General features: G+C 44.6%; 1 protein-coding gene across 2 annotated transcripts in view; it reads right to left on the minus strand.

Moving 5' to 3' along the window:
* cdh7a (cadherin 7a) overlaps nt 1-23,933 on the minus strand; it is an 82,897-nt gene that overhangs the window by 23,310 nt on the left and 35,654 nt on the right. Inside the window, exons 3-8 of one of the 2 annotated variants that reach the window (XM_053412488.1) lie at nt 19,903-20,022; nt 8,680-8,847; nt 6,747-6,925; nt 4,128-4,381; nt 3,011-3,147; nt 683-804 (exon numbers count right to left, since the gene is read on the minus strand). In XM_053412488.1, the coding sequence (XP_053268463.1) occupies nt 683-804; nt 3,011-3,147; nt 4,128-4,381; nt 6,747-6,925; nt 8,680-8,847; nt 19,903-20,022 (980 nt within the window). Of the gene's footprint in view, nt 1-682; nt 805-3,010; nt 3,148-4,127; nt 4,382-6,746; nt 6,926-8,675; nt 8,848-19,902; nt 20,023-23,933 lie in introns of both variants that reach the window. The other variant, XM_053412489.1, reaches the window with a different exon arrangement.

Consider the following 23,933-nt stretch of genomic DNA (forward strand, 5'->3'; position numbering starts at 1 on the left):
AATTGTACTTATTCAGGTCTGCACGCCTCCTTTACCCTCGCCTCTGATTGTATTTTCCAAATGCCACGAGCAGACGGATCGCCGCCGCAGACCCACAAGTCATTTAGCAACAATGAGGCCAAATGCTCAACACGGGGAAATATGAGAAGGAATATTCTCCTGCAAACCTCCATTCTCTGAAAATCTCCCACGTTCCCCCCCTCTCATGATACCGTGATGCATTCCTCTGCCCTCGTGCCCTTGTGCCCTTGTGCGGTTGATGGTCTAATTACAAAAGGGCTTCCGCACGGAAAGTCAAACCGAGGCAGATCACTCCTCCGTCCCAGCGTGAGGTATCACATTACACTGTGATATTATAGCGGATTAGGACCGCAGGCAGAGTCGAGCCCTGCCATTAATTCAGCCGGCTCTGACAGTGTGGAATGAGAGCAACACCGCTAATGAACAATAACACCTACAATACCTGCTATTAAATCTTAAGGATGTGCCTCATCCTAATGATGCCGTCTCCCTGGGATGACCCCGGAGCCGTGGAGAGGATGTGTGCTCGGTGGATTTGTTTTGAGGAACAAGAAAGAGCTTTAATGGCTTTGAGGAAAAACTTCAAGCGAGTGTGGGGAGTGGATCAAAAAGAAAACCGAAGGCGAGCTGGACCGCCTGCAGAGACGTTTCTGGGCCTTACCTGTCCTGGCATGGCGTTCTCACACAGGAGGGTTTCATAGTCGATGGCAAAGACCGGTGCGTTGTCGTTTATGTCCATGACGGTGATGAGAGTGAGGCCTTTTCCAATTTGGGTCGGGTCCTCTGAAAAAGAGAAGGAGAGAAGAAGAGTTTATTTCACATAAAATTCCCCCCCCTCAACTCATCCTTGATGCTTTTGACCCGAATTATTGAATATTAGTCTTTCTCACAAAGGAGGAGGAGGGGGGGAAAGAGCTGCTGTGATGGAATATGCAACGTGTGCTTCCAGTCCCCTCTTTGCCATGGAGAAGCCAAAGTGATTACACTCGATGCATTGGGGGGGGGGGGGGGGGGGGCGTGGGCAATCAGTGGGCCTCGCGCCTCTGTCTGCCTGACACGCACTGATGGCATAATGGCTGCGTCTGAGTGCAAAATGATGATTTGGCCTGGCGTCGCCTCCAGAGATGACGCGCTGACATTCGGTCCCGGCTGATTTGACGGTGACAAAAAGGACACGCGGAGCCTCGGGGGGGGGGCACAGACTTGTTGGCGTTGGCGTGGTCCGGGGGGGCCGGGGCGGATGAAATGTGAGTGACTGCGGCTGAAATGCACAACGTCCCCTCAACCTGGAGAGTCCCTGCTCCCTCTTGAGTTACAAAAGAACCCATTTACTATAAATACTGTCATGAGGCGTACGGGGGGGGCGTTCGCTGCCAGTCCACGAACTCCGAGATGTCCCCGGCCCGAAAGACAGCGGCCGAGCGTCACTGTGTGTCAGGAGCCGGCTCCTCATGCGTGAGGGACCGTCGTGACATTTCACACGGCTATTATTACATGCTGCCTTTCTCTTTGTGGCTATATCAGGCGAGAGCTCACACTCGGGAATCAACCGCGCGGTGTGTCTATGTGTCCTTAGATGTAAATAAAAACACGTCTTTGAAGCGAAGAGTGATGAAAAGAAGATTTGAGCAATAAAAAAAAATAAAAAAACGATGAATACCCTTTTTTCCCTCTGTGCTCAGTCTGAAGACGTGAGAGCAGAGGAAGTGCCGAGCTGACAGGCCGCTTGTCTCTCTGTAACTTAGACTGATGTGATGCAGCTGTCGAGAACTGCTCGGCACATCGGGCGCGGATGATTGTTGTCGATTGCGTGACGGCGGTGAAACGATAGGAATGCTGAGAGAGAGAGAGAGAGAGATAGAGAGAGAGAGAGAGGGTAAAGAAAGCCTCTCGCGTCCTTGGAGGCATCTTGAGATGAACAATAAAAATGGAAAAAGACACGCGGGACTTCTTCACATCACATTAACATAGTTCACCCGTGGGTGAGATCGCCCACCCTGAGTCAGCATCTCGCCCCCCCCCCCCCCGGCTCAAAGCGACACGGAGGTCAGAGCGAACGCCCCGTGTGTGAATTAACATTCCCCGACAGCCCGACACGACCCCAACGATCGTGTCGTCCGCAGCAGAGGACGGGACGGGGTGTCGTGAAGAGGATGTGAGCACAGACAGGATCTGAGGTTTCCTGTATTTACACAGGTTATGAACTAAAACACTAAATGGACATTCTGAAGATTTATTTAAAGGGGACATATTATGCCCATTTTAACACAGTTGATATGGTTCCTTGGGGTCTTAATGAAATGTCTGTAACATGTTTTGGTCAAAAAACCACAAGGATCATTTAACACATCACCTTTTTACCCTGTCTAAATCAGCCCTCCTCAGATTGACCTGTTTTGAGTGCCCCCCCCCCCCCCCCCCTCATTTTCATAATATGTCCCCTTTAACCAATGGGTGTTTGGATTTCACACAAAGATAAAGCAGCCTTCACATTTCTAGTTAGCAACTGGAGGGAGTTAATGAGTTAACTATGTTTCCAGCTGACTTGTTTTAAAGTGACATTTTTATAATAGACTTGCTGATTACTACCTTTTAAAGTTGAGGTTAAAGCTAAAAGGCAAAATAAACTATATCAATGTGTAGAAAACAACGTATTGCTTGGAGCCTGTTTGTGTTTAGACCTGTTTTGCTTTATGTTATAAAATAAAAGAGTTTGTAGTTTCAAACAAGAGCAAAGAAGACTTTTAAAATAAGGAATAATCCATGTATTTAGTGAGTGAGCGTATCAAGCAATGTTAGCTGCAGATTGTTGAGGTTTAAACTTTCCCAAATCCAGGAGAGATTCGAAACCAGCTTCCACATACTGAGAAATATATATTGTTTTCTTCTTATTTATATCTGCAGTGTAGTAAGTTAATGAAATAGTGTGAATTGCAGCTAATTAGAGCAGATGTGTCTGTGTCCGCGTGTCTGCTTCAGGTAAACTCACGGCTCTCGATGGCGAAGATGGTGAGGTTGTGGACCGAGTTGGCCTCGCGGTCCAGGGGCTTGGCCGTGCTGATGATCCCACTCAGGGCGTCCACGTTAAAGAAGCGCTCCAGGTCCGTGTTCCTGTCGATGGAGTACCTGGACACAAACACACAACCGTTGTGTACTTTTTAAATGCTGCTTTGGGACAGTGGTATCGATCCGACATTGCAGTGTTTCTTCTACGTGCGAGGAAAGATGATTGTAGTTTGGTTCCATCATCCTGCAGCACCTTCTTTTGATGCATTACCAACTCTAATTAATCAATGGATTGAGCTCACGCTTTAAACAACCATGTACAATTTTCCTTATTTCAAAAAGTTTACTTGAATTTCAGGAATGCAACGGGAACTTGGAACTTTACACCAAGAAACCTTATTAGATTTGGATAAACCTGAAAGCTGTCTACTTGTCCCTGAGCACACAACCCTGATCAAACCCTTATCAATACACAGCAACGACAGAAAAATCACAGCTTCAATTAGCCTACATCCAAAGGGTATTATTGCAATGTAATTTGACTCCTGTGGCAGCATTAGTTCCACAATAATTTTTAATTTCAACAGATGTAGTGCAATACATTGCCGCGGCTGATAACAGTCACAGGAGCCAAAAGAGGCAATTTACAGCTACAATGGTGCAGTAATTTGATTTTCTGATTAAGATTAGTAACAATCCAAACAGACCCGAGCATGAACGCCGGACAATGTGCGTTCAATTAATGCAGAGTAGGTGGGATCCGGAGTGGGACACGGCACAGCTTGGTAATGCGAGTGCTTGTTTTTTGAGTAATAAATGCCACGACACAAGTGAGGAGCCGTGACCCTACTGCAGGAATGCCCTTCTCTTGTTCAAGATGGCATTTTGACTTTTGCAAATGCTGCACTCCTTGGCCTTCCCACCATCTGGCGCCGTCTTTGTGAAAACCACACGGGGACTTTTTTTTTCAAGGGTCCTCAGATGTGGAGCAGTTGACTGGATTAACTAATTAGTTCTTCTTGACTTTGGCTTCATCAGAATTCAATGGGGAATTCTAAAGTTAATTTTTGAGTTTGGAGATTAGCATGAATGGTCGGTACCTGATGGCGCTGTTGGAGGTGTCCGGGTCGTGGGCGGAGACCCTCCCGATTGAGGTGCCCACCTTGGCGTCCTCCGAGATGACCATCCTGCTGAGCGGCGAGGAGAAGACGGGCGGCTCGTTCACGTCCTCCACCGTCACCTTGACCGACGTGGTGTCGCTGAACGGGCCCGAGGTCAAGAAGTTGGAGTCAATGTTCCTGTTCGTGGCCTCGACTCTCAGGGAGAAGCTGCTCTTTGTTTCGTAGTCCAGAGGCTGGAGGGGACAGAGGGAGAATATACAACGTGACCTTCAGGCAGCCAAGGGTGAAGGACCAATTTCTATATGTATATAAGTATTTATTATTACTTTAATAAAAGCATCTTATATATATTCCCATTTCAGACAAAAGCCAGTTGTTAGTGCAGGTTTTTTGACCAGAATGTACATCTGTGCATCATCAATAAAAAGCTGAGATATTGATCCCAATTAAGGACGTAGCCTCTAAACCATTACAATCTCAAGTGGCTTAAACACAGTCCCTCTCTGATGGGCTGTATGTTGAGCTCTGAAGGCAATTATATTGATTTGAAGAGTGTCACAGCACAATGTGGGTAAAGTGTTATGAAATGAACGCTTTCGAGACACGTTGTCATTTTGTCTCGATTGTCGAACTCCCCATCGCAACACATAATATACTTCAGGACACCATTGATTTGACTCTTTCATCGTCAGCGACTCTCTCTCCCCCCCCCCCCCCCGATGTTGTAATTGTCTGAGTTTGCTGCAAAACAAACAAAGGATCAAAATGTCTCATCTGACGAGATCTGCCAGTGCCCGACAATGTCTCTCGCTCTCACTCCCCCCCCCCCCCCCCCCCCTCGTCTCCCGCCCCCAAAAGAGCTGCAGCGATGTGCTGTCACATGCACGTGGCTCAGACGCATCGGAAAATGAGGCAAGAATGTGCAACGAATTTCCCCCGTATAAATGAATCAGAGGCTTTGTTACACATTTAACTTGAGAAGTTTTATTTATTTACGTGGGCGGATGTCAATGACATTATTTATAGCATCTCAGTTCCCCCCGGTGAGAGGAGTATTAGAGTCTCTCTGTTCCCGTCATCAATCACAGCTGTGATCTCTGCGCTGTGTGTCGGTTCTGTAGACAGCGGAGTGTACGGAGCCGCTCGGGCATCGAACCTTTCCGGTGACCGCACTACTTCTGTCCGAGCCGCTGGAGATGGTCACTGTTGATTTGTCATTAGTGATCATCACTTAATCCGACAGTGCAGGAGACTCTTTGAGACACAGGGAGACGGATGGAGGGGAGAGATGGGGAACTGGGAGAGGCAGCTCCACTGATATCCTCCAGTAAACAAGCATCAAGCAGCCTGGAGCTCACAGATCTCACTGGATCAAGCATTTGTGAAACGGTGGCAATGTTGTATTTTTTTTGGACAATTCCTGATTATAAGAAATTACATTCACGATGAGGTTGAATTAATTCTGAGGGAAACGCTGCAGGAACCAAAAGCAATAACGTGAGAGTCCATCTTGACCGTCTTGTCTGTGGCTCTTAGCTCCATTAGTTCTTATTGAAGATGAATGTCCACAGATATGTAATTTCCTCTGCACAACAGGGTTTAATCAGTGTTTGTTAGTTAGCAGGATGTCACAAAAACCACTCAACCGATTTTATGTGAAACTCTATAAAGTTGGATGCAGATTCGGAACAGGGGGCGGATCCAGGATTCCTATTTTCAACTTTCTTTAACATTGCAGGATCAGGCACTTCTCAATATTTATGGATCTTGATTGCAAACAAAATCTTAGGTATTTAGGCGACTGGTATCGATGAGTCTTGTGCAGTTTGGCGAAGATCCAGATGAAAAATCCAGATCTAGTGAATTAAAATGTGGTTTCAAACAAGGACTCCAGAGCCCATGATCAGAGTAATAAAGTTAAATGTCAGAGAGTGGAGCTGTGCGGCTCGCTGATGTATTTTTAATGGTTCCTGGACAACAAAGAAGGTTCACGGCTCAGAAGAATAAGCCCCAGTATATTAGGTTCTAGGTTCACAGGGAATATTAGTCAGTGCGATCAATTCATTGTTGGTTTCATCGGATTCGATAATGACACGGATAACACACAAATAGCAGGACTTGTCTTTAAATCCCCTTTGATATCAATAATTATCAAATGTCAGAAAGTTATTATATTTTAAAGACTATTTTTTTACTGCTGAGTGAAGATTGTGTTTGCGCAACAGGCGAAATATCATTTTATAATGGAGTTATGTCATTTTGCTTGTTGATGACATTTATAATGCAATCGTTATTCATATTGTTTTATTGCCCAGGCCTAGATACACTACTACATAGTTAACAGTCATCACACGGCTCCAATCTACATTTCTAGTAACATTCCATGTCTTAGCAGCTGCTCTGTCCAACAGCCTGAAAACATTTTCTCCTACGTCTCACTGACTTGCAGAAAAGAGGCTTCAGAGCCAAATACAGGCAGAGGGTCGCGGTCCAAAGGTTCCAGCTTCTGACACAACTATTCACCCTCGGCTCCATTCACAGTCTGACTGAGTGTTTTCTGTTATTTCCCTGAAAAGCAGTTTGTGGTTCACGTCTCACCTTCAGCAGGACGATCACCCCGTCCTGTGTGGCATCGTCTGTTGTGATGTTGAAGGTTCCAGGCCCGTCCCCGTCCATGATCCGGTAGTCCATCTCCGCGTTGGAGCCAATGTCCGCGTCCGCCGCCTTGATCCTCGATCTCACCGGCAGGGACTCCGGCACCGTGTACTGATAGCTCTCTGGAAGAGAATGGACAGAAGCGGATGTTGGTAATGGATGTGCTTGTTTCACCAGCAGCTCACCTTCAGGCGGCTGAGATTTCTCTTTCACACCCTTTCAGCTTTGATTTGCTCGCGTGGCTCCTCAAATTCATGTTGCATAACACGAGCGACAGCGGCAGTGACACACGTGGGGTAAAGGGGTTTTGCCTTCTCTTCATTCTGCAGCACAGGCAGTGGGGAATGCAATGCAGAACTCCAGCTTCTGCAACTTTTAAAGCTGGAATCAGCCGGACGGGCACATATACAGCTAACTGCAGGACTTCAGAAAGTGCCGTCTGGATGTAATGGGTTATCCCTTCAACCGAAAGAAAAAAATGAAAATGTGCGAAAGAAAATTACCAGGAGTCACAGCGAGATCCTTTCAGGACCTTTCAGAGGATGAAACGTCCACTCGAAGATTCTATTACTCCGAACCTCTCCATTGTGATTCCAGAGCTTTTGTCTGACCCCTGGGATTTAAAGTACTCTTATAAGAATAAAGCAGGGAATCATATTCATAATCATAATCTCCCAATCACCATGGTAGAGCTCATTACCAGACCTTTCTGTGTTCCTCACAGTGTCTCCCTCAGCCACTGTCTAAATGCTAATCTGCCTGACATTGTTTGCCGCCATGTAATCTTTATAATGGCTTTTTAATTTGCCGTGGAATAGCAGCTCTTTAAAAGACCAAAAAATTGCTTTCCTCCCTCCGTCTTGCCCCTGTGCGCACACACATACACACACACACAGACACACACACACAGACACACACACACCCTCCCTCTGCCTGTCCTCTCATGCATCTAACCTTGGCTCCTCTCCCCTCGTCTCTTCAGAGGACTATAGCTGTAGCTCCTGGACTCTATCAGCTCTGATGCTCTGTAATGGTCTATCGATTCTGACCCACGACCCCGCCAGTGTGACAGCAGGAGCCAAACCCACAACTACTTTGCAGGGTGACAACACCGGGTTAAAAATGCCATTGATGACTTGTTGTGCGAGCTTGAACCTGACTTTCCTCCTGGGCAAATTGACTCGGCTTCACGGCAGTCCAGTGGTGAGAGCACCACCCAGACGGTGGCCGGGGCTATCAGCAGTAAACCCGATTGCCGGCGCTTCGGATTATCATGAGAAGCACCGCATGCCTTTGAATCCTGAAGCTCGGCCTGGAACCCATTAGCGGCCTGTGAAATAGGCTGACAACAACAAAAACGGAGCCTGATTGATCCTGGTATCCAAGGCCGGAGCAGCCCCCCGGCTCTGATGAAGAGCAAAGCAGGGGGGGTGTGCACACCTTGCAGGACGGCAGCTTTTTAATTTGGTCGTAAAAAAGTCCAAACACAAAGTCGAAAACACAAATCGAGGGAAGTTATGGAGAGAAACGGGGAACGGGGCTAGGGAACGTGGCCTCCGTAATGATGAGGACTTAATGAGTGCGTTTTGCTTCTGTAATGAGCATTTTCTGTTTAACTTTCACAGATTAAAAGGAAAATTATTCTACAGTGTTGTTACAGATACAATCATATTTTCCAGTGACTTCCTTTTGAGAGTGGAACCCAGCAGCCGAGTGTTCTCTCGTGTTTTTCACTCTTTAAAGAACCGTTGGGCTGGAACCAAAACAAAAAACACTGCAAACGAAGCCACAAGCTGCCGGTTTGATTCCGATCGCTGAGCAGCTTTAAGACAAGTTTAATTGACCCTACAGGGACGATCCGTGGCTGGAGACTCACTGTGAGTGAAGCGAGGCGGGTTGTCGTTGACGTCTGTGAGCGTGACGGTGACAGAGGTGGTGCCGGAGAGGCCTCCCATCTGGCCCACCATGTCTTTGGCCTGGATGACCAGCACGTACTGGTCCCTCGTCTCCCGGTCCATGTTGGGCAGAGCTGTTCTGATGACCCCTGAGCAGAGAGGCACAGAGGGAGAAGGAGATGATTCAGGGGTTTCAAACCATCGTTATTAGTCAGATTAACATCCATTAAAATACCAAACTACTGTCTCTTCTTTCTTTACCACCCAGTTTTCTCTCTGAGCTCACAGATGACTCAACACATTGTTTTTAATCAAATAAAAATTTCTATTGTTCAAAATTTCAACAAATCCACTGCCAACTGCAGAAGCACCTCCTGGGGTCCAGAGAAAAAAAAGTTCATAAATAAGTTATGTTCCTTCTTGTTTTCAAATGCATTTTGCTAGTTTAACTTCTATCAATAAGACTCATTGTTCTCTGAACTTTTATTCCCCGCAGAGCTTTAAATGTCTCCAGCTCACTGTTGGTTTCTAATACAAAAGCAAAACAGAGAATATTTAGAACCGGATCAAACGACTAGTATTATCACCCTGTGGTTGTACGCCTTCATCAGCCTGTGCAAAGTCAGCATACACACATGTATTATACAAACCTTTAAACTCTGAAATCTAAATGGTTATTTATTTGGAGTCCAGGGCTCAACTGGTCATAATTTGAAGAAATCCCCTGAAGGCAGATTTGAGATATCATGTCCGAGAAGCCAGAAACATGGGAGAGCAAAACCTTTTGACCAATGACCACTCAAATCAAATCAGTTAGTTACCATTACTCTCATATTTGAAAGGATTCTCTAGAGCCATTCTTTAGATAACAATGCAAAATAATAAAGTTTTGTAAGTTCACCATGACCTTGACCGTTGACCAGCCAAGTACAATTCCACATTTGCATCAAATTCAAAGAACTTCCCTGAAGGTTTTTCCTTGAGATGTTGCCTTCACTAGACCACGGCCTTGTCCTTCCACCACTGAAACCTAATCAATTCATCCTCCAGTCAAACTGAACCTTTGTGCCAAATTGATGGCGCTCCCCTTAAAGGGATAGTTCGCCCAGAAATGAAAATTCACTCATTAGCTCCTTACCCCTATGCCGAGGAGGGGGATGGGTGAGGTGATTGAGTCCACAGAGTTTCAGGGGTAAACAGTGCAGATCTTCAGACAAAATAAAATAACAGAAGAAACACAACATGCCTCCATACGGCTCGTGTTGGGTGAACTATCCCTTTAAGGTGTTCTTGAGATATCATGTTCTCAAAGACACCAAGCCTCCAGCCAAATACACACATTAGCTGGCCGACCAGTAGTAAGTACTGGGAGATTATTCATATTCATCAATATGAATTCTGACCCGGGAGCAACCTGTTCACGAAAGACCCCTCAAGTGGCAATTATAAGAGAACACGACTCGGGGGGGGGGGGGGGGGGGGGGTTAATGGGGGATGTCCGTAATGGCTGGGGGTCTATTTACACAGCAGCAATGAATAGTGGCTGGTGAGCCCGGCAATGTGCTGTCACTCCACACAGTTTAGCGCTCTGACATGTGATGAGGTTAATGTGAAGACAATGTCACAGAAAAGAGCACAAGCAGGAGGATATTTCAGCCGCCGAGCGAGGTGTCACCCGTCAGTCCCCCTGTCACGCTCCATCTGTATCAGAGGAGGATCAGAGATGTGACAACGCTGACATCAAATCACTGACATTTGTCTGGAGCTGTCTCCACCTGAGCTGCCAAATACACCAGCCGGCTTTCAGCTATGTTTTTAGTACACATGCACTAAACACTAAAATAATCTTTTCATTAATGACATTTATTTTGAATTTCAACTTTATCTCTCATCTACAAACATGATAATTCTTTAAAAAAAAATTATCGCCGCGCATTCAAATGCAAAGAAAAATTCCCTAATCCTTCAAAAGCAATCACTGTTGCTTTCAGAGTTAATGACTTGCCACACAATGTGTTTCATTCATTAAACTGCACTTATTAAAGATTCCTACAGAACGTGGAAGATTACTCATTAAAAGCCTCACAAAGCCGCCGCACACGGCTCCTGAATAAATGAAACATTTTTCGTGGCTTTATCGTATTCACAGCCTGATGAAGCAGATCAAAAGGGGGGGGGGGAACTCTTGCTTCCAGTTTTGCACCTGAAGAATTTCTCTTGATCCTTTAAATTACGAAGAAATTTGACATGTATTTGAGGTCCAATAGCACAAGAAAGGGAAATAAAAAACCCAATATACTTAATTTGTAATGACGTAGAATTGCAGCTGCGGCCTTGACTTTGTTGTCTTCGGACGTAGAATTATCACAAACATTTGAATTCTTAGATGAAATAGATTAAACCTTGTTTTTATTCAAAGCTGCATTCAGCTACATTATTGAAAACCTCAAAGGACTCGAGTCGACATATCACGGAACCTTGCTTGACTGGATTTTCCAATCATCACCCAGAGATGAGAAGTTATTCAGTTGATAAACTGTTTTGAAACTCATTCAACTTTTCAACACGCACCATTCTCATTCAACATGACAGATACCCAATAACCTTTATCGTAAACCCTGCCTCCTCCATGTGAGTGGACGGGACACGGACCAAACTGAAAAAGTCAAAGTAAACATCATAAAAATGTAATAAAAATAGGTTCCCTGTCAAGTTATGCAGTTCCTATCACATGAATATATCTACACATCAACATTTTATGATTTAGGTTAAGGGGACATGCTTTTTGTCCCTATAAGGAAGACAAGTCCCCATAACGTGACTGTGTAAACACATTGATGTCCCCACAACATTAGTAGTACTTGGAAAACAAAGTAACACACACACTTACAATTCTGAATTAAATCCAGGAACAAAACAACAAACAAATCGAGAAAAAGACATCTGGAGAATAATGAAGATGCCTCCTGACCGTCAAATTCATTGTACTTGAAAACAAACAATTTCATTTTCTCTCTCTGAGCCATCTTTTATTAACGTCATTACAGCCCCTCTGGCTAAGAACTGTTAATGAGTGCTTTAACTAAATGGCTCAGTTAGCTAAATTACAGTGAGCTGTCCACTTCTTTTATCTAAAGACCCCGACAGTGGGACGGCTGTGGTCAATAAAGCAATAATCTATGGCGGTTGTCCTACCAGACCTGCCATTTCAGGCCCTGCTTCTAATAATGAACAGTGGGGACGCTCTCACGCCGCGGAGGGAAAACACGACAGTTCACAAAGTCAAAACATCTCACGATTCTGAATCTGTCGGTGGATATTTGCCCGTCTGCTCCGTTTATCCCTGACATCCTCCCTTCATCCATCCATTCATCACTTCTCTGTTGCCTCCTCCACGGTGCAAGCTTATAGCCAATTAAAGAGCACCACCACTGCTCTGGAGCCTGCTGCCGTGACACCTGTGAACCCTGTTTACCACGTTGCCTCAGAAAGGCTTCTTTAAGCCGCCAGTCCGCCACGGCTCCCTTAATGCTCGGTAGAAACACACAGAGCAAAACTTTTCTGTTCTCAACTCCTTGCAACATCACCACGGGGCCGGAGGATTGGATGTCTAGACTTGAAAGAGGCTTCATTTGAAATTCGGGGGATGTAAAGGCTGAGGAGGAAGCCGGGTAATGGCTGGATTATAATGACAGCGGCAAAGCATGCTATCCTAAAAGGTGAAATAAAAAGATGTAAAGGTTGTTCAGCCGGCGGTGAAACAAAAGACTGCTCCCACTAAACCACAGAAAGGCTTAACAACACAACTGATATACTTATTTAATATCAGCTTGGGTGTGTTGGCGCCTGAGAGATATTGGTTGTGGTTAATGATGCCATGAATCCTGATTCTAGCACAGACACAAAGAAAGGAGGAAAAACAGCGACATGTTTCTGTTCCCGTCTGGCCAGGAGCGCTCACTCCTCACAGAGCGCGGCTGCTAATCCACCCGGCGATGTTACAAGGCTGTTGTTTGTCTGCCGGGTGCCAGCCCCCCCCCACCCACCCCCGCTCTCTATCTCTGTTACCCCGTGCGGCGCTGGTGTCATTCCTGGGGAGAGGCGATGATTAAAATCCTTCTGTCGGTGTAGCGGCGCAGCCTCGCCTCTGCGCCCGTGACTCCTCGCCTCCGGTGCAAGCCAGACGCATTGTAGCCGTGCATTTATCTAGCTGTCTCCACAACACTGGCGGCAGACGGGTGGGCCACGCTCCCCCTGCTAAAGCCCAGATAGTTGACATTTGTCTCGGGGAAGAAGACGGAATAAAGGCAGCAGACGTTTTGGAGGAACCCTCTGGCTCGGCCGTGCAGCTATGAGAGGTGCTGATGGAGGTGATGAACACTCAAACATGAAGGGTGCGCCGGGTGATTTGCCGGAGCCTCGGGCGGTCCACTTACAAAGGAATAGATCCCATAACACACAAAAAAAACAGGCCACACAAACAGGGAATAAAACCCCCGGCACAGGTGGTTTATTACCGGGTGACATTCAAAGGATCACGCTCTAATCACGGGTCACATCGGTCACCACACTGCACATTACGGGGGTGTGAGGGTCTATAAATGTGGATATATGTGCGTGTATATAGGTGATTGGTACGACCCAGCCGAGATATATGAAAGGACCCCATGATGCTTCAGCACAGACGCAATTCAACCGGCACATAGAACATAAACAGCTATAATTTGTAACACTAAGTTGAAAGGAAGTGTGTTCGTCGACACACACACACACACACGACCCTGTTGTGTTTGTGATTAGAATGAAAAAAAATTGCCCCCCCCCCCCTCCTCTCTATATTACCTGTCTGAACAGCAGGAGGCAGCCAGATTTATATCTAGCCTTCAGCTGTAATGCTCTGGATTTAGTGTGGGCGCCACAACAACAGGGTCTCGCACACAGCCCCCCCCCCCCCCCCCCCCCCACGACACCCAGCTTAAAAACATGAAGGCAAAGAAGAAAAAGGCCACGTGATTCTAAAAAGGCCACGGCTGATATCTTAATCACATGCTGATCACAGCCCGGCCGCTCGCCCCTCTGCACCTCAGAAAGTCTGAGTCTCACGTGTGTCCAGCCGGCTGCGGCCAGCGAGCACACACTGATTGTTCCGTGGCCTTTCCCTTTATTATTCAAGCGTTTTTCAGTCTAATTAGATTCTCGAGTCCAGACAAAGCTCGGTCCGTTCATCCCTCCATCGCCTGAGCACCTGTCATATCCTCCTGTCGCCTTGAGAGGCTGAACACCCCCCCCGCCCTTCAGAATGTAATTCATCCTCTCTCTCAGGTACCTGGCATTTCCGACCAACTAAATTCCGTTCTTTTGTTATTCCTGCTGTCGAGGTTTGTTAGCATGCAGCTCCACGGCGTCACCGTGCGTGGATAATTGTCTCTAAGAGGAGACGCCACATCGCCGGGATCTACGGCGCTGGAAGCAGCTGTTCAATCCTCCTTGAGCCTGCCATCAATTAGAACGCGGTCCTCAGCAGCATTAGCATTTCCTGCTTCACCTTCAAACCAAACGACACGCTATCAATCAATATATATTACAACATGTGGCTTAGCCGAACACCTTTAGGTGCTGCAACTTATGTATTTTTTGCCGACGGTATGCATTGCTCGGAAGTTACTGGAGCTGTTCGGGGATTAAGTACTTTTCCCAAGGGCACCTTGTAGATTCAATTTGGGATTAAGAACCAGAGTAAAGGCGAGAGAGGGAGCCGGGATGCTACCCGCCCAACACTGGGTCCGACGCGTTCTCCTCCCCCTCTGACCATTAGCCCTTCTTGCCACTTAATCGCCAGTGCAGTATTTGCAGTGTGCAGCTTAGAGTGTATTCCAGCCCAGGCACTTTGTCAAAGTCACTCTCTGCCGCGGCCCAGGCGTGTGCTGCAAATGGGACTAATTAGTAACGTGCGGGGACAGAAGCGGCGCTGCTCGTCCCACAGCACTCGATCCAGGGCCGCGGTCCAACAGCCGGTGTGTGTCTGTTCCCTGAGACGCTCGGTATTGACAATATGTTAACAGCAAACGGTTAACACAAACAATGTGGTTCCTTTCACAGCCAGCACCGAGGGCGGACGCAGTGTTTAACACCTGTGGAATGTATTTCCATTTAGAGAGGACGAGTATCAGAGGGACAGAAATAACACAGTCCTGCTCCTCTCGGAAAAAAATAACTCAGACTCGGTTCTCTGACTCAACCGTATTGTGGCCAGTAGAATGTGGTGGCTAATGTTTGCAAACTATTGTGTAATTGACATGAATGCCTCTGCCAGGGAGTAAATATTGTCACTGGTGTTTGGTTTTGTCTGTTTACTTGTTAGTTCGTAGGATTACGCAGAAAATACCGGACGGATTATCACGGCACTTGGTGGAAGGAGGAGGCAGGAAACTCGTCCTCATTGCTTGGAAAACACCTAGACATGCCATTAGGAAAAAAAATCTGTCAAATATTCATTTTTTGTGGTATTGTTATCAAAATGTAACTTGGCCTGGTCAAGGCTTCATGCTAGGGTCCCATTGTGTTTTCCAGCTCGTAAGTCCCAGCTAGAGTCATCTGCAGGCATCTGTTCACCAACAAATATTTAGGCGGAAATAGAAATCTTCTACTTCACTGTGTTCAAACTGCTCTTACTCAATGCCAGTAGCACTTAGAGTGATTCTTTTGGGCTGGGGAGTTCAGAATGTTACCTTTCAAAAGAGACCAAGACCATGCATGTTCTCCAAATGGTTCAAAAACAGCTTTCAATTTACTTTGGGTATTCCTCAGACAGGCGATTCAGGCGAATCTCACCCGCCTCTTAAGGAGTTAACTATCTTTAACACATGGAAAGGTTTATATTTCATTTACACTGATTTCCCAGGGAATATTTCAGGATCTTAAGAAAGAAATCTGTCATATTTAGGAAACTGGTGTCTATGAGTGTGTGTAATCTGACACGGATCCAAATAAATCTCCTGAACTAGTGTATTTAAATGTCATTTCACACGGCTGAGCTTGAAAACCTGTAACTGCCTTGGATGTGTAGCGGAGATAATGGATTCAGTAAAGAATCAAGAGTTTAGGTGAATCTTCAATAGTTTGTCCAAATGAATTTGATGGATTTAGTGCAGAGTTTGGAGAAGTGGGCGATGGACTGAGTGAGAATCTAGATCTCATCTGTAATTACCACTTGTTTATTAAATGTTAATCCGGCTCTTTAGTGGAGGCAAACACAACAGAGGCTCTGAGGCTGTCTTCCGATCGACTGACTGTAAAAAAAGCTAAAGAAAAGTGTCTGTATAAACCCTTTAAATATTATGATTTAATAAAGTACACAAAGAAATCTAAAGATGTCGTCTTGAACACTCAATTTAACACAGAATAAAGGCCGAACTGGTTTTATCTGATGACTTCACTCACATCTCATCCTCGTGGCCTCCCAGTATGCAGAGTGTACATTAGTCCAGGTCGTGGAGATTAACTCTGGTTAGCTCAATCGACTGCGAGAGAACACAGGCCACTCACACTCAGCAATTATAACCTATTAAAGCTTTTGAAATATAAACCTCGGGATTTAAAGAATCCACTCAGCCTAATGAAAAAGACGTCACCAGGCGGAGAGGCTGTGAAAGTGTGATGGCGGGTCGTTGAGTTGAGTGAGTCTCGGGGAAAAAGAACATGATATGGGAGTAATGGGATCTTTATGGGGCGGACGTGCTGTTTGAACGTCACTTAAGTAAATGACTGCTCTCGCTGTAATTGGTCACTGACGGGTTTCGAGTGTTCATTCAAACTTTGTTCAAAGATCATTGAGCGCCCACAGGCAGCTGGTCAAACTCCCACTGGTTCTGTACCAGTTCTGCTGGATGCTAAACACTGAAGGAAATAAAATAAGAAGTGGCAGGAACTACTGTGTCTTACCTTCACCACCACAAATCCAATATATGCTGTGTTTCCAGGTGAAATAAGTCGGTGGTGAGTTTATAAACGGTGCCGCTGTGTTAAAAGTTAATGACACTACAGGATCTTGGTTTTTACAGGAAAACCAGTCGAGCATTTTCAGTAGCATAAATTTTTATTTCCCCAGGGCAGCTCTTCTTGAAAGGTAACTAAATGAAGATGAAGACGAAGGTAACTGAGTGAACACTTTCTAATATTTCTCTCAATTACGGTTGTGCCTTTTCTAGGAGCATCGGGGGGGGGGGGGGGGGAGATCATTAAGAAACTAATATAAACCAAAAGAGGCTCCGGGTGAGTAACAATGCTGCTTTAAAGAACTGCAGGATTTCCCCATTGACACTCAAGTTAATCTTCTATGAGCTCTATTTCTTATTTCTTTACATTCAGTGTAGTATTAATGTTCATTCAAACCGATACAGCATTTTCCACGAGATCCAAGTCGTCTTCCACTCGGATGGAGAGAGAGCCGGAGAGATGGGCAGCACCCGGCCGAGGCTCTGGCAGGGGCCCAAGGGCTATATAGGGGTTTACATTCACCTCTGTGTGTGTGTGTGTGTGTGTGTGTGTGTGTGTGTGACAGGTTAATAAACCAGCCATTGTCCCACAGAAAAAGCACCGATGTGGGATTTATCCGTGTGCTTAAAGTTTTATGATAAATGCTACACTAAGCAACTTTCGACACTTAAATGTAAAAAATCACTGAGCAGACGAACCTTCTTTTCAGAGGCCGACTTTTCCCCTTCGTACACATTGGGAGCAATTAAGGTCTCGGTGTCTTGCTCAAGGGAAAGTGGGCGGGCGGAGCGAGGAATCAAACCAGCAATTGATGACCTAGAAACTGTACATTTCCTCTGAATGGTGGTTTTGTGACCCTGGTTTCTGCTGCTTTTATTGTTGAAGGTTTATCGAATATCAAATAGTTAACAGTTATCTTTGATTTATAGTTCTGAACTTTGTAGTAAAGTTGATTATTAATTGTTCTTAATATTTGTCCTTCCAAACAAAGAGTCGTCCCCAGTGATTTAAAATATGTAAGCAAAGTAATTGATTATTAAACATTAAGAATTGAACTGATTGTACTGACAGAATATTCACCATTACCAAGACAGTTAGCATGAAAAATACGTTTATGGGCTGAATGAACAAATTAATAAAATATCTATAGTCCAATATTTACACTGTGAGTTTCACAGCAGATACACCTCTATTGCAAAAGCACAGAATAAAGACATAGGATTGAAAACGAGCTCCGTTTTAAAATAACCTTGTTAAATCTTTGCGAGTGCATTTATGTTCTGAGTAAAAAACGATTGAATACCAATGTGGTTTGACCTGAACTTCACATTGAAGGTGTAAGTGAAGTCAAAAAAGGATGATAAGTTTTTTAATTATAAAAGTTTGAAGGATTTATTAAGAGCTATTCAAATACACAAGGAGCCTGATTCCCCTTTTGGCCCAGTAGCAGCTACTTGTCCCCACTGGAGACGTTTCTGTGATATCCTTAAATATACTATCAGCTACCTGTCATTGAAGACGGGCAAAAGGACATTTTAAGTACAAATATTTAAATAAGTCACTTAAGGGAGAAGTTAAACGTGTATTAACTCGATCACCGGTTGAATTCACCACAGAAAAGTAACCGAGGACAAACACTGACGATTCTAAACCAAACTCATCCCAGAGAAGGTGAGCAGAGCATTCTAACACATTAATTGGCTCACAGAAGTTTGATCTTCTGAGGAAGCGTGAGGAATCCTTCAGTGGAAATCAAAGATGTACAGCCTCCGAGATGCTCCCAGTGGATCTGTCATTTAGAGCGTATAAACCATGTAAATGTTAGGCCCCCCCCCCAAAACACAGAAACACAGAAATGTTCCCTGATGGAAGCTGCAGCGGGAGGCTTCATTAGTCCAAGGTCTCTGGAAAGGGGAAAAACAACATAGACATTCGGTGGTAGCGTGCCGGCTTCACAGCCAAATGGGCCGAGGTTTTAATGCTCACATCATTTCCTCCTTAGACACACACCATATCCTTAATATCCACACAGTGTGAAGTGAGCTCCTTTCTCATATACATCCATTCGTCTTCAACGCTCCATTTTCCTCCAGTGGTTAGCTTCACCAAATGTTTACAGTGACCCCAGCAGCTCACCGTGGAGTTACCATCAAGCAAATACATACATATAGTAAATCCCTGCATTGCCCCGGCTTTCATCAGCTCGTGAATCAGATACATTCAGGAAATCCCAGCATGGGCGCACGCAATGCTCTCCAAGCAGAGGATGAAATGTTATATCCCGGGATGGATGGTGCGTCTTTTTCTGTTTTTCTAGTGAGAGTGCTTTGCATGGAGGAGCTGAGGCTCGGCAGGGCAGCGGCTAATGAGCCGGCGATGAAGATGTAGGGAGGACTTCTGCTGCAGTTCTACAGATACAACAGCTCTCAAGTCAACAGACTCAAATCGTATCTGCAGCTGATTTCAGCACTTTCCGTAGCTTTTCGAAATTTGAAGGCTGAAGCTTTGCATCTTACTTATTTATCACTGGCAACATTGAAGTGGCAATGTTGTTTGGTCATCAACAAACCAGTTAGTCAGGTGTGTTTCCCACTATGAGCTGGAAATTACTGTTCTCTCTTTGACCTGGCTTCTGCTTAGACATGATTTTTATTATATAACAATTTATTCAACTGTATATGTTTATGTTATTAGTTTGTGTCCCCCCTCCCCTCCCCTTATTTTTTTGTACTTGTATTTATTCTACTCACCACACTAAAAATATATAAAATATACTTTGTATAGATGTTATGGCTTTTAAAATCTATTTCATGGAATCATATCCTCGACTATATTATGTTTTTTGTCTTGTTCCTGTCTCATCTGTCATTTCTGAACCTTCCTTTATGAAAGATGCTGTTTTATTGATTGATTGATTATATCCGGTTCTGCAGCATCGATAGAGATCAAAGCTTAATGGCTGGTTGTTATTTTAAGTATTTCTCAATAACACTAAATATCAGCGGCTGAAAAAACATACATTTAAGTCAAAGTTGAAAAATGAAACAACCCAGCAACTGTTGAACTAGTGAAACGAGCACAAACAAAAACACAAATCCCAAATGAAAAAACCTGAATGGTGTGTTGGTTAAAGCCACATCTTTACCTTCATCTCCACCTCTTTTATCACTTTTTGCATTAATGCACCATCACTGTTTGGCAGCACCCACCTGTTTTGGGCTCCACGGAGAAGTAGGGCTGTCCGTGCACGATGCTGTACACCACCCTGGCGCTGTTCCCGTACGTCGGGTCATCTGCATCCGTGGCTGCCACTTGCACCACCATGGTTCCTGTGGGCAGACACGCAGCCTCGCATTAGTTTCCAAGACAACATCCAGGAGCCGGGTCAAAACGGAGCTAAATGTGGAAACAGTCATCGTGTGTCAACTGAGCCTGTGACAAATCCCCCCCGAAAGCAGAAAGGGAAACAGGGCAGAGCTGGGAAAAGGCAACTTCTGAGCCAGTAAATAACCTCCTTAGATAGATAGATAGATGGATAGATAGATGGATGGATGGATGGATGGATGGATGGATAGATGGATAGATGGATAGATAGATGGATACTTTATTAATCCTTTGGGAAATTTAGGTCATCCAGTAGCTTATACACTTAACCGACATACATACATATGCAGATACAGGTACATGAATGGGTCTGACCCTATGGTACAGAATGCAATGATGTGATTGTGTCAGTGTAGAAAGTGTTCTTGTGCTGCTGGATATAGTGTATAGTACAAAAAGATATATATATATATATAAAAAGAAAAAAAAAATATATAAATATATAAGAATATGTAATGTAAAAGGTAAAAGTCTGTGCATGGGGCTAGTATAGCCAGTAAAGGGATGGACAGTGGGTTGGTATATGATGAGAGGAGAAGAGTAGAGTCATTAATCTGCCTTTGTTGAGACTCCTGTTTACCTTACTTGCACAGAATTTAATGTTTATACCTAATGTTTGAGTTTAAAGCAGGTTTTTTTCAGCGGCACCGAAAAGATCTGACATATGCCGCGCTCCTGGCTCTCGGCCTCGAACGCCCGCAGAACAAATAACACTTTCAGCTGTCGCCACCGCGCACGCCGGCTCTGCCGCAGGATCGGAGAGCGACTCGCAGCCTGTAGAGATCATTTCACTGCCATTGTTCACATTTCTCTTTACAGATCAGTTAGCAGCGTCTCTTTTTCTCCAGGAACTTCAATCTGTTGATTTCCGACTCAGCTGCCAAATGGCTCCTACAGCTCATCTGTGCTCGCTGAAGAGACACTTCCACCCCACTGAAAATAGATAATGTGGTTTTATTACGCATCTTGTATCGTTTCTGAGTCCGATCCTGCAACTATTTCTGGATTCTGAGTCAAAGAGTTGGAAATTCTCCTGCGTGAGGACGCTGCATCCTTGTGTCATAACTAAGCTCCATAAAACTTATGATACAAAGCTTTATATACAGACACGGTTGAGTAAACATTGTTTCTCTCCTCACTTCCCTCTTTTTTTTTATTTTGAAACAACCCCGACTGTTTTCTCGTTAAAATCCACGTGAACGTGAACAGATGGCCGGGTCCAGTTTGTGGACCGAGCGTCGGCAAACTGCGACCGGAGAAGATGTGGATCTGCAGAAGAGGAAAGTGTAACCATGAAAACAAAATCATATCTGAAGGCGAGAGGCAGGTTTACACCTCAAGTGTTGTTTGTTAAGGAAGCTCTGTTACATTCTGGTGCCAGCAAAGAGCAAATCAGCTGCTTTAATGGAGTGTTCTAGTTGAATGAATAAAATGTACTGCTTTGTGCATGAGTGAAATTGAATTTAAGCAAAAACCATGGAAATTATAGACAGAAAAATGATCTGATAAGCATGAAATTAATATAGAACCATCAATAAAGAAGAATCCTGAATGAATCCTTAATTTGCACATCTGAAAACACAACACACTTCATGGCGGATTACCGGATTTTGAGAATACACCTTTTATTGAAGAGCCCTTATTTATCAAAGTAACACATTTATAATATATGTATATGAATTGAAATCGGTAGACAGCCACAACATCAAAAGCTGTTTTAATTTCTTAGAAGGCAAAAATCTGAATAATGTCGGAAAAAACATTAATTTATTGGATTTTAAAGATAGGATTCTCTTTTAAATTATAATAAATGTAAAATGTTATTCATTTATTCATACATTTAATTCATTTTAAGCTTTAGTTTCTATTGAATAGCTTATTTCCATATAGTCATATATATTCTTTCATACTGAGTCATATTATTCCTCAGGGACAAACTGACTTCATGCTGTGCTGCAGGTAAAGTTATGAAACTCAAAATATAAAGATTAACTTGCTGTCTAGTAGTTTCCCCCATATCCCAACACCTCCCTCCAGCTGAAAGGAGGACATTTGTTTTTAAACTGGACCAACAGGACGTGGCTGACGTGACTGGAGCTGACAGCCGTGGCTCCAAAGGTAACGTGCAGAAGCGTTTGAAGATTTCACAGAGAAAAACATAATCAGCGACAATTATTGCCAATCAATTCCAATAGGTCATTCATTACGGTACAAATGAGCCTTGTTGCTCCGACCGGGCTCATCTGATAATGGAGGGAAAAGCCATGTAATAACTTGTTAAATGATCACAAACAACCATTATGGCGGAGGCTGGCAGACGGTGAGTCAGTGACGCTCCTTAAAGCCGACGCCGAAAGTGGTCTCCCACTTGGCAGCAGTGAAATCACCAACAATGGACTTTGTTGAAATAACCTTGAAAATGAAGAAAACACCATTTGCCTTGACTGGGTCTCTTCCAGATGCTTCGATGAATAACTGGCTTATGACTGAATAATTCACTTTAATGGCTCGCGGCACATATTGTATCTGGCTTAGCTTCAGCTCGTATTGTTGAGTCTGACAAGTCTTACAAGTCGGTGATATTTTAAACTTGAGGAAAACACCGTAATAAAAATGTGACTTTCCAACGTGAGATGTATTTTAGAGGCTTTTACAGAATGAAGTGATCACGGAAATTGAGGATTAGATTTCTCTGTTCTGGCCGTAAAAGCAGAATTAACAGGCTCCGGCCCTGGATGTGAACAATGGGGGACGGGGGAAGGATTATATCATCGCCTCTTAGTCATGACAGGTTATATTACAGGTGGTTAAAAACACCAAACACAGATAGAAAACATAACCGTCCTTTCATTAGGCCATCGGACGAGTCATTAGACCAATCACAAACTGGGGTTTCTGCTTTCGTCTCTCATTGGTCAGATCTTCTCTCTGGGTCAGTTACGGCTTTATATCGACAGCAACCTTCCCACCGTTACTTTACGAACTTTTCTGATAGCAAATGCTAACTTCAGAAAGACTGAACGGATTCTGTCCAGAATTTTATCGTAATTTAAAGTAGATTGTTCCAGATAGCAGCAAACACTGTGGGGTGTACTTTACAGGCTTTCACAGAATGAAGTGATCACGGATATTGAGGATTAAAGTCTTCCATTCACGGCCGTAAAGCAGAATTAACAGGCTCCGGCCCTGGATGTGAACGATATAATGCAGAATAAATAAAAAAAAGCGGTGGTGAAGCCGGAGAAGTTATCACCGGGCCGGTTGTGGAAGGACACCTAGATTATATCATCACCTCTTACTCATGACAGGTTATATTACAGGTCGTTTAAAACTCCAAGGTCAAAGGAGGGAGTGTGTGTGAGAGGGAACTCGGGCAAAGTCTAAATCTCCATTACAGGTTGAGAGTTAAAATCACTTCCCACAAGGCGCAGTGGACGAGGCTGTAAATTAACATTCAATATGGACTCGGACGGGGGAAAGGTTTATTTTGCAGCTTTTCCCCCCCACAGGTCCCATGAACACCCTGATCTCACAGTGATGTCAGTGTATGGAGGGTAATGGCAGCTGGGTGAGCTGCATGTCAGGAGGGAAACTGATGAACAATCTGAAATTTGAATAGATTCTTTCTGCTCCGCGAGGCTGTCATCTGCTTCTCAATTTTCCCTGTCGGCGTCCCTTCGATATTTGTCCGTCCTCATTGATGTGATGGATCAGATCCCCCCCCCCCACCACCACCACCACCACCCGCAGCTGTGTACAAAACAGGTTTCCTAATCAGTTCTGTATCCTGGGTGAGCAACTGTCATCTGCCAGTAATGAAAATAAATGTGGCGTGCTTAATCTGAATGGGAGACAG

The sequence above is a fragment of the Pleuronectes platessa genome, chromosome 20 (genome assembly GCF_947347685.1).
Source record: "Pleuronectes platessa chromosome 20, fPlePla1.1, whole genome shotgun sequence".
In the NCBI taxonomy this organism is placed as follows: Eukaryota; Metazoa; Chordata; class Actinopteri; order Pleuronectiformes; family Pleuronectidae; genus Pleuronectes; species Pleuronectes platessa.